The sequence below is a fragment of the Ciona robusta genome, chromosome 12, assembly GCF_009617815.1.
Source record: "Ciona robusta chromosome 12, ASM961781v2".
Taxonomy (NCBI): Eukaryota; Metazoa; Chordata; class Ascidiacea; order Phlebobranchia; family Cionidae; genus Ciona; species Ciona robusta.
The window spans coordinates 6,107,964-6,119,057 of record NC_143246.1 but is presented as its reverse complement, the minus strand read 5'-3'; the positions used below and the strand labels follow the sequence as shown (position 1 = coordinate 6,119,057).

At 34.8% G+C, this 11,094-nt stretch overlaps 1 protein-coding gene and 1 non-coding gene across 2 annotated transcripts; both read left to right on the top strand.

Moving 5' to 3' along the window:
* Positions 1-56: 56 nt before the first annotated feature.
* Positions 57-11,067, top strand: LOC149727214 (uncharacterized). Its single transcript, XM_089889853.1, has 25 exons — positions 57-1,175; positions 1,439-1,540; positions 1,807-1,968; positions 2,600-2,649; positions 3,100-3,272; positions 3,873-4,063; positions 4,287-4,391; positions 4,804-4,893; positions 5,087-5,292; positions 5,386-5,533; positions 5,810-5,872; positions 6,121-6,232; positions 6,613-6,776; positions 7,093-7,146; positions 7,245-7,295; positions 7,560-7,664; positions 7,936-8,076; positions 8,235-8,324; positions 8,445-8,534; positions 8,698-8,917; positions 9,179-9,382; positions 9,697-9,807; positions 10,090-10,218; positions 10,552-10,652; positions 10,866-11,067. The coding sequence occupies exons 1-25, from the start codon at positions 786-788 to the stop codon at positions 11,040-11,042; spliced, it is 3,429 nt and encodes a 1,142-aa protein (XP_089745979.1). The 5' UTR covers positions 57-785; the 3' UTR covers positions 11,043-11,067.
* On the top strand, positions 2,959-3,078 carry Trnal-caa (transfer RNA leucine (anticodon CAA)). The gene is made up of 2 exons: positions 2,959-2,996; positions 3,033-3,078. It is a non-coding gene; the product is annotated as a tRNA-Leu (tRNA).
* Positions 11,068-11,094: the final 27 nt, after the last annotated feature.

Genomic DNA, 11,094 nt, shown 5'->3' with positions numbered 1-11,094 from the left:
GTACACCGGGTTCTCAAAAGCCATATTTCGCCTTTTTATCGACGCTCTTATACGTTAATAGATTTTCTAATTCTACAGTAAAACTGTTTCAGGGTCTCTATGTATAGATGTTGTTTAAAAAAAACGTCTAAATTAGTATATAGGTTAATAACTTGAAGATATAGGCCTAAGTTCGTAGTCAGAACCTGAGAAAATACCTCTTTCTTATTCAAACAACAACGCTTGTGTCTATTAGCAGCATATTTAGATTAGCATAACATATTGTTTTATGTACGGTAACGTACTAAGCCTAATAAACATTTTATAGAAAATTGTATGCTGTGTTAGCCGCCACAAACTTGTTAAACTAACAAATTGTTTGATACTACTAGTATACCATAGATGCTATACTAACCCAAATGTCATATCGGGTTAATAAATGAAATTAAAGTTTAATACCTGCAGTTGGCTTAGTAAATGATTAAGCCAGCGCCGTATCGTCACTGGCTGTCGATTTTAAAGCGAAATGGGCATCGTTTAATTTGTAAATCATAACTATTTGGGCCTTACGACGCCCGTATGTTATAACTGGTCAAGTTTTAGTTTTACAATTTTGGTATTCAAAATCTGTTTCCAAAAAAAAAGTCTGAAAAATGTACTTTTACGTCGAACAAAAACTACTGTTGACAAAATATTGCTATTTATGATCAACAATAGCCGTTTAAAATACTGCGAAATATATAATATGCATGTTTAATTATGTTATTAAACCAAATAAGGTTTCATAAATTAGTATTTGCTACACAATGTGGCGAATTGGAGTTTCAGCGGATGATAATAAAAAAAATAATGAGAAGAGAAAAAAGAAAGAGCCCACCAAGAAAAGGTCGTCGCATCCTCCGCCAGAACGCCGCGGGTCTTTTAAAATGATTGCACCAATGTTTGATGTACATGGTCACAACATGGGCGGCAGAGACCGTAAAGGTTCTGTTATAGCAGCAGAACATTTGCTAATGCGACGTTCTTCAAGGGGTAGTAGGCAGTTTAATTCATCTGATTTCGCGGCATTTGCAAACAGAGATGTCTCTGGCGGTGCTATACCGCTTGACCATTTAACGTCACACAAATCTCCAAGAAGGGCAAGCGTCACTATTCGTATGAAGAAAGTCAAAGAAATTCAGGATCGTGTAAATAAGGTAAAACACACGTTAAAAACAGACTAGAAAAACACGCTACGCTGGATTCAACTGCCACAATTTTTTGACCACAATTTTGACCGATAGTTTCCATACATTTTCACTTTGCTCCAATTAAAATTACGCGTAGGCTATTTACCCTCGCGTGGCGGGGTCGACAGTCATTATAACACGGATGCTCTATTACTCGTGTCGTCATATAAAATTTGCCACAAAATTGTGTTGTAACGACAGTTTTGGTTTCCACGTATTTATATCTACAGGCAGTGGACGATTACGAAACCACTCCTGAAGGTGAAAGTTTAGACGATCAACATCTGCTTAAAGAGATTGAAGATAATTTGTTTGAGATTGACGATGATATGGTAGATTGTAAAAGACTAAAAGCTCTTACAAAAACCTTAAAAAAAACTTAACTCCTATCTTGTCTTAATTTTTTGGTGGATTTTTTCATTTTTTATGTGTGGCTGATAATTTGGACAATCCATTAGCGACCACTGGGTTAGAGCAATTGCCGTTATAGGTGTCTTGCCCAAGGACAAATATACCCACAATGGTAGCAACGAACTTAACTTGTTTTAAGGTTAATTGATTGCTGTTACATTTTATCTTTGACGACATTTTATTTTAGCTTCGAATCAACGTTTCGCTTCTGCTGGACAAGTTCCGCAAGGTGGCAGTACAGCTCGGAGACAAAATGCACGTCACACCGACGAAAAAAGAAGAATCTAAAAAAAAGGAATTGTTGGAATCATTACAAACATGGATGGATGAAGATCATTTTGAAGACATTGTAAGTTGTTAACACTGTGGTCTTGTATAGCATATCTCATGGAGTAAAGTGAGGGAAGATGGGACATCGTTTCATTCCATTTTCTCTTCCCATTTGGTAGTAAACAAAGAACTTTTATAGAATTATAAAACCTACCCTCTCGACCGCCATGTTGTTAATTGTTTAAAACACGATCAGGATACTTGAATATTATTAGCTGAAAGTGTCCCGGCTTTCCCCATCCTATTTGATAACATTAGATTATTTACGATCACAATACGAAAGTCGCGTTTAATAATTATCGATAACACATATATCTTAAATTACCGTTTTTGATCAAACCAACTGCTTTTTACTAACAAACAAACCTATAAGAATGTTGTGTGTGGTATGGAACAGAATATAGTAAGCATATATAGTAGGGTGGGAAAAGATCGGACACCTTATCATTCCATCTCGTCACATTTGGTAATAAACAAAGAAAAATCAAAGAATTATAAAAGGCTCCTATGGACCGTTGTTAATTGTTTAAAATACGATCAGGTTATTTGGATATTGTGTGCTAAAGGTGTCCCATCTTTTCTCACTGAACTATATCATAGTCCGTTACCCGTTACATATAAACTGATGGCATTTAAATGTTCCTTTATAGGACGACGATGAAGCACAAAAAGAAATTACTGTGGATACGTCAGTAATTACGTAAGTATAGAGAATACGCCGATTAAACACTGAATCTCCTATTTTTTTACCATGATTGCGCAAATGGACAAATTATTTAGTAATGGGTATATGAAACACACGCTCGGCAGTTTGTTCGCAACTTGCTTAAGAATGTTCAATATGTTGCGCAAAGTAAACGGTGTGTTCCTAGCAGGTGTTTTTTGCCACATTAAAACGCAGAGAAGTGAATGCTCGTGTTGCATGAAACAGATCACACGTGTTATAACGACCGTCGTTTTTCCACGATGTCATTCAATCACTCATAGTGCGAGCCCTTACAGAATGCAAGTCAGGATGGCCGAGTGGTCTAAGGCGCCAGACTCAAGAGCGTAGGGTTCTTCGCCACTATGTGGTGTTGAGTATTCTGGTCTCCGAATGGAGGCGTGGGTTCGAATCCCACTTCTGACACATCTTTTTTTGTACCTGTAGGGGATATTTAGAGCAAGTACAACAAAATGTTAAGAAGGTTGAAAAACTAAAGGATAAAATCCATACACTGAAACACCATGGCGACGATACGCAGCACCTTGAACGTCAGAGACAAAACCTTGAGAAACAGATGAAACAAGATGCACTTGACTCCAAGAGACGTCAAAGCAAAAGTAATAATTGCGGTATTCGACAATCTTTTTGTATTTTTTAAACGTCGTCAATTTTTAATCTAAACACTCTGTTTAATTTTGCGCGCACTGTTGAATATGATATAAAAACTATAAAAATAGGAATACACCAATTTTTATTCTGATGTTGATAAACAACATTATATAATCTTATAAATCGTAAAGTGTAATCCCCATTAAATTTCTATTAAATGTTTTTTACGGGCAGCGCGCGAATTGAAATATTGAAGGGAAATCACCTAAAATATCTTCGGTTATTTAATTATTGTTTTTTGTTGTTTAGTATTTGTTTAACTCGGAACGTGTTAATATGTTATGTTGAATTTTTAATGTATGGAAGCTGGGGTAAGACGGTACATGTTTTCACACGTTTTTATCGTCCCATTTTTGATTAAACAAAGAATATTTACAGAACTATACAACGCTATATCCTCACAACTTTAAAATATCGTTGTTAAATATTCAAAACACGATCAGGATTTAGAAGATATGGGATTTAGGTGCTAACGGTTTTCTATTTTACCCCACAGTACTGTATTATCTATTTCTTACACTTCGTTTATGTTAAGGTTTTATTTCCAGGCGGAAAGCAAGAATTTCATTATTTAAAAAATGCTGCTACTGAAATTTACGATCTGCTACATCGGACCAGGATGGAAGGAATGGCTCACTCGCATCAGTTCGAGGAACAACTAAAGAAGATCTTGAAGGATGTGGAGGACAAGGATAAAGACATTGATTATCTTGAACACCGGGTGGAGCAAGAGAAACGGGTTGGTGAAAATTAGAACAATTTGAGGTGCTAGTGAAGAATCTTCCCCCCACCTTATTTGCTAACCCCTAACCCCTTACCCCTTAGGGTTAGGCTGGGGGGGGGGAGATTCTTCACTAGCACCCTTAGGGTTAGGCTGGAGTTTGTTACTGTTTATTGCTTACTTACATATTTAAATGGAAACTACCTTTTTCTTCTATATAATTCATTTCTTTTTTATACAGTTAGTTAAGCAATGGTGCAAAGATTATGAGAAGTTACAGAATGATCATAGTTTGACCAAGGATGAATTAGCTACTACAAGGAAATCAAACAGAAAACTACAAACTGTGAGTAGAACCAAGATTATGTATGCTGCATGTTAGGACTATGGGGTTACAGAATTAGGAAAAAAAAGGCCTATCTAGTTTTTGTTAAAAATAGTATATTTATGTGCATTATATAACAAATTCTGTGTCATAACCGAAAGGTGCCAGGTTTAATGCTTGATGCTGCTACTGTTACAGCAGTATGTGTTCTTTGGCACCACACCAGCTGGGTTGTACAAATTATCAGCCATACTGCATAACCCTCAAACCAATTACTCACAAAATTGTATATATATATGGTTTCTCGTAAAATTACAAGGTGTTTGAAACCAAACATCCAAACAGCTGTGTTTTGTCATTGCCCACTTCACCAGAATGAATAAGTTGTATCCATTCATTAATAAGTTGTTTATTACTGCTTCTTCTATTTAAGGAGCTTGAAAAACATAAGAGATATGCTGAGGACAACCTTGGTACAATGGCTATTGTGGACCATGAAGAAAGTGTGAAGGAATATGAACAGGTAAGGTACAAGTCAACTTTATAATTTTGTAGATTCTATTTTTCAGAAAGACGTTTTAACAGAATTTTTTTAAACAAAGTGTGGTTCATGAAGTAATGGATTGACCAAACTGTCATACAGTACAAATAGGAAAAAATAATCCCCCACAAAATTAGCAATGTAAATTTTTTTTAAAATATTTATTTCTCAACAGCACCTGCACGCTATGAAACAAAAGCTTGAAGTAGTGCATTGGACTTTAAAGGAGAAAGAAACTGCAGTTGAGGAGCAGAATAGGAAGATACATCAGTTAAAAGCAGCTCTACGAAAGGGTGGTTCAGTGCCAGCAACAACCGAAGCACTTTATAAACCTGTGCCTGAAAAGGAGTCTGGAAAAACATCTGTGGCAAAGAAAGAAATGTAAGTTTTTTGCCTCAAAATTCCTATTACCACATTTTTAACATATTAGTGAGGTATCACATGACCTAATAACAATGTAACATATCCCACCAGAGCACAAGGTACAGAAGGTGCATCTTCCGCTACAGGTATCATACCTCCCCCTACACCTGATGTAAGATCACTAAAAGATGAATTAGAATCTTCCAAGATGAGAATTAGAACACTGGAGAAAGAGAACAATCAATTAAAAAGGAAAAAGGTTGGTACCTTTCTCTTTTAAATTTAAAGAGTATGTTTTTAAATTTTACAACAAGAGAGCATACTTCTGTCATATGTAGGTAAAGTCCTACTACAAGCCACTGTAGGGGTGTGGGATTTAGACCAGAATTGGTCCCTTACCCCAGCACCCAGGATGCTATTTCATAGATCTTATCAGTTGTTAATATATTTATCAGTTCTATAGAATTAATGTAATGTGTGCTATGGACTCAATTATTAATTTAGCAACAAATATTTTAGTTTGATACATTTGCAGCCAGAAACCAAGACAACACAGCAGAAAAATGTGAAAAATGTGGAACAAAATACAAAAACAACGGTAGAAACTTTCTGAAAATACAATATGTATTTAGTATATAAATTGTGTGTATACTAAATCTGAAGAAACTCTCCTGACAAATACTGTAGAAAATTTATGATGTCAACAACTTGGGTATGATAACAGTTCTCTAAACAATTGCCGGAAAAGCTCAATTAGACTTAACATGGCAAAAGTAGCTATATAAACATTATAGTCCTTCATTATTAGCTTATATTATAAATTTAAATAATTGCTTTATATTCCAGGGCATTCAAACTGATAAAGTTGAAGAAATTGCAGTAGAGATACCAGAACCTGTGGTTTATAAAACAACTGCGATTCAGACTTATCCTTTGCCCTCACTGTCTTTTATGTCTGGTTTGTACCATGTTTTATGCTGTCAATATCCATCTATAGTTATAATATCTATTCGGGTTAGACTCTTTCTTGTGTCAAAATTTTTGTTGTATCAATAATTATCGTGTTGTGTTAAACAGTATATAACAATATGTATTGGTCTTGGAAGAATGGGCCAATAAGCGTGGCTCACTATAGGACCTTACACGTATATAAAAGAATTGAATCTTTATTTTTTCCCTTTCTCATTTTGGGTATGCCACGCTGTTAGAATAGACTGTGGTTATACAATGTTAGGATACTGGGCCAACAGTTGCCTGAAACTCAACTCCCATGATGTGGTGATTTGTAATATTGCACCCATATGTAATAGCATAAAATAAGTTTCATATTTACCCCAGCAAAGGAGCGCAAGAGTCTGTATGACATTGCTCAAGGCATGACACAGCAGTTTGGAACGGAATGGACAGAAGCTGCTATATCATTATCAAGGTTACAGGCAGATGATATAAGTGAATTGGACCATGGATTGTCTTGTGAAAATGACTTTATGCAGATGTTTTCAGTACGTTTTATAATCATTTTAATTTTAAAACTTGTTTTTTTTTGTGTTGAGTTTAAAAGTATGAAAGCTCTCGCATGTAACAAAAAATACGGGTTCGATGCTCAAAACTCCTACCATTGTGAGCAAATTGTCAGCCACACAGAGTAAAAACACGTGTCAAAGTAATTACCCATATAGATATGGTAACTTGTAAGTGTATAGAATAGCTCAAACCTTAAAAACTATAATAACTTTTATTTTTTTGCAATATTTTTGTGAGTATGAACAAATCTAATAATATTCTCTCTTTTTAAAATTTGTATTGATGTATTCTCAGGGTTCAACAGCTCCTAGAAGATCAAGTATTCCTACAACTACATCAAGTTTTAAGGTATTAATATAAATTTGTATTTATGCTTTCATGCATAGAGACTTATATTGTTGCTGGTAAATTACGTTATTAAAATATTATATTTTTGTTTTGCACAGTCACAAGATGATGAACTGAGTGCTGCGAGGGAAGACCTTGTTACATGCAGGGTAAGTGGCTTATGTCGTTGCTTTTAAAATATATATGTACTTATATGTACCCAAACCCAGTGGTGTGTCAGAGTAATTTTATGGTGTCCTCGCATCAGTAACTGTTGGATATATGGTCATTTTAAAAGCATACTGGGATTTAAGCAAAAGTTAGTCGGTTGACTCATTGCCTATTGTGTTATGGTACCCTACGCAAATACTTTAGTCTATGCAGTCTGTATATATATATATAACATTGTTTCAATTGAAGTATATGTTCAAAAGGTAACAAGCAGCATACAACAACTTGCTGAAGGTATGCTGTCTGGAGAAGATCCAGAAAAACTGGAAGAGAAAAACTTTACGAGTATCAACACTATGCATAATGAGGTGGGTGGGTTAATGTTTGGGACATAGTAGGGGGTGTGTGTGTGTTATGTTTTCTGGGTTTGACACAATCATTATACCCAAGGGACATGTTTTACACACCTTGTGTCCATTTACCATGTAACTTTTGTGAGTTAGGAGTTAACACACAAAGTTAAACTCATAGTAACCAATGAAAATTCAATTTAAAAGTATTGCAAAGAAAATGTCAAAACTTTTATTGTAAAACAATTTCTAGAAAAACTGTTTTTTTTAAATAATTTTGTCTTGCTAGGTTGAAGATATTGTGAAAAAAATTTCCAGCTTTGTAAGCAAGATACAAGCGGTGATAGGATGCCAGACAGGGATGATGAGTGAAGCCAATGAAGTTATTAAGAAAGCATTACCTGAATCTATACTTGGGAAACTGGACAAGGTAAACTTTCAAAAAATATTTAATGTTGTGTATATTTTTAAGGTTTTGTAGCTTGATTTAAGTTTTGTATATTTTAGGCCATAGTGAGCACATGCACCTTCCATTAAATATTGATAGTGTGTTTCCAAATTTAATACTTACCAAATTTGTTCTTTTAGATCAAAGTACAGAATGGCGTGATGTCACAAATGAGTTTGTCTTGCTCTGAGCACAGCCAAGAATGGAAAGACATGAGTACCACTGAGCAGGTGACAGTGTTTTGTTAATTTGCCATATTTTAACGATTTGCTGCTAATTAACTGCTTTCAGCTGTTTTAATCAATCTTTTATTTCAAAAGATAATTGACATCTATGTTATGTTTCAATAGATTCGATGCAAATTGAAACTGATTGAAGAAACGTTAACAGGAGTTGTTTCTGAAACTATGAATGTTTATATTAACGAAGTGGCCAAGCAGGTAAGTTTAAATTATTATGTTGCATTTTTACTTAAAATGTTTCCTACAACTGAAGTGACTGTGGCTTGTGCGGCCTTTAACAACAACCTGTCGCTAACCCCCCGCTGGTTTAAATAAGTAACATTTATCGGAACAGGATAAATTTTGACATATAATTTCTCAGCATGCAGAGTACAGCGACATACACACATCAGTAAACGAAGGAAGTAAAATGGAAGTTAAAACTATCGTAAACGACCCTCAGGTTGTAGTTAAGGATATTCAGAATAAGGTTGAATCATCAGTGAGGTACATGGCTAAAGTCACAAGAGCAGAGAGGGGAATTCATCCAAAAGGGGGTCTGTTTGGTGCACAGAGACAAGGGATGGGTGAAGGATTGCAAGGTAGAAAGTACAAGTAGAAATTCCAGTTGTGATTTGTCAAAATATTTTGCAATGGAAAGTAAACACCTGGAATTTACAACAGAATTAACTTAAATTCATTCATTCATTCATTGTTTTAAATATTTATATAGACATAGGAAATTGGAGAATTTCATTCATTTATTTATCATTCATTCTTTCATATGTTCATTGACATTTTTATTCATCCCTACTATCATCCCTACTATCATTCATTCATTCATTCATTCATTCATTCAACAGACATGGGAAATGGGAGACACGCGGGTACATGGAACACACTTGCAGGACACAGAGGCGTTCGCAACTTTGGTTTACAAATGTCTGAGCAAAATCCCTTTATGTTAATGGGGCATGGTAGCACACCATCTAAAGTGGCAACCAAGCCAACTGTAAAGAAATATGCGACAGGTGTTCAAAAGGTTGGAACTGGGGATGAAGGGAAAGGTAGCTATAAGATGTTTAATTAGACCACAGTATACTAGAGTAACGACCTTAGAATTCCTATTTACGTTCTGGTGGGCCATGATTACACTGATGCAGTTTATAATAAAAATAAACTGGTAAACCGTCCAGTATCCATTTGCAAAAGGTGTAATTTTACAGTTTGTATATTTTATTCGGGAAGGGTGAAGTCCTACAATTTGGCTCAATATTGGACCAAAGATTTATGCCAGGATTGGCCATTACCTCAAGAGTTTATATATATAATATATTCTTCCATATTTCATCTTATTTTTAAATCATTCCTACTTGTCTAGTGCGAATGACTCGACAGCCAGCAAAGGATCTTCATTTACTAAGATTAAAACGCACAAGAATGAAGTCTGAGATGGCAAAGACAAGAGGTTTAGGAATCATGGTTAAAACTGGTAAGTTTTGAGATATTGTTATTGATGTGAATGTTACAGACTGGCTATAGAGGAAGTGTGGCATGCAGACTATGTATGCAATATGAAAATATGACAATATTGTAATAAAATGTACAATAATAGAACATTTGGTTTAGTTTTATATGATGCTGTAGCAATGGTTTAAACTAAAAGTACCAAGTTACACTGTAAGAATGCATGCAAAATAGGTTTTACGTAACTTAATGCAATCTGTAAATGTTATATTTATTTGCATCAAATGTAACATACATTTTATTGTAGTGAAGCCACAAAAAGACACGGCTGCTATATTCCAAGATCGGCAAATTACCAGTACCAACTTGAACATGAACAAGATTAATCCGGTTTTTGCCAGTAACCTTCCTAAGGTTAATTCCTATCCAGAATCAAGTAAGAAATTTAAATAAAATGCAAATATTTTCTATGAATGTTACACATTAGTTAGAACGCTTTCATTGTAACCTTAGGAATATATTGTTCAGAATACTGGGTCTGTGTACTTGGGTAAGGAACTTAGCATATTTAGGTTCCATATTTGGTAACTTGCCAGTGGCCGCAAAAATGGACCCCCTGTTTGTTTAAATACATTCGTTTATAAATTAGTTTTCTTTGAAATAATATATTTGGGTCAAAAGATTTATCCGAGTTTTTTCACTCCTAAATAAATAGGTATTTGCTCGACCCTACCCTTTTTCTAATTCAAATATTTTGTCTCAAATCCAGGGCCGACATCAAAACATACAACCGTGGATAAGGAGATAGGAGGTTTGACAATGTTTGATCTTCAAAACCAAATCAATCAACAATTGGTTATGCCTGTTCCTGTAAGTTATGTAGGCTTACCATTTGTCTTTTTTTTATAAAAAAAAACGTTAAAATAATTAAAAACGCTAATAAAAATTATATGAAGAAGTGTCAGAACTAAACAAGCAACTCATAGGTGGGTATGGGTGTATGAAATGCAATTTTGTGTTATAACGACTGACTTGCCCAATTAATATTTATTCATTGATTTGTTTGTTTATTTGTATTTGTAGAAGCAGCCTCCTGTTCAAGGTACTTGGATTGATAGGTCAAAGTCAATGCCAGTGAACAAGGTTTCCAGCAACAGCTTTACCCCAACTATGATGGTCTCTCATTTATCACCCGTTCTGAACCCATTTGCGGGTCCTCATACGTTGAAGCATAATGTAAAACTTCCAAAAATTTCATGAAAAAAATAAAACAACACTTTTCATATTTCTGTGTTATTTTGCATTGTAGAAA

Excerpts from the sequence above, each read along its gene's own strand:
- LOC149727214 (XM_089889853.1), top strand. The coding sequence starts at position 786 with ATGTGGCGAATTGGAGTTTCAGCGGATGATAATAAAAAAAATAATGAG. Across the intron at positions 4,064-4,286 it reads GGGTGGAGCAAGAGAAACGG|TTAGTTAAGCAATGGTGCAA; the intron begins GTTGGTGAAAAT and ends TTTTTTATACAG. Across the intron at positions 9,808-10,089 it reads AGGAATCATGGTTAAAACTG|TGAAGCCACAAAAAGACACG; the intron begins GTAAGTTTTGAG and ends ATTTTATTGTAG.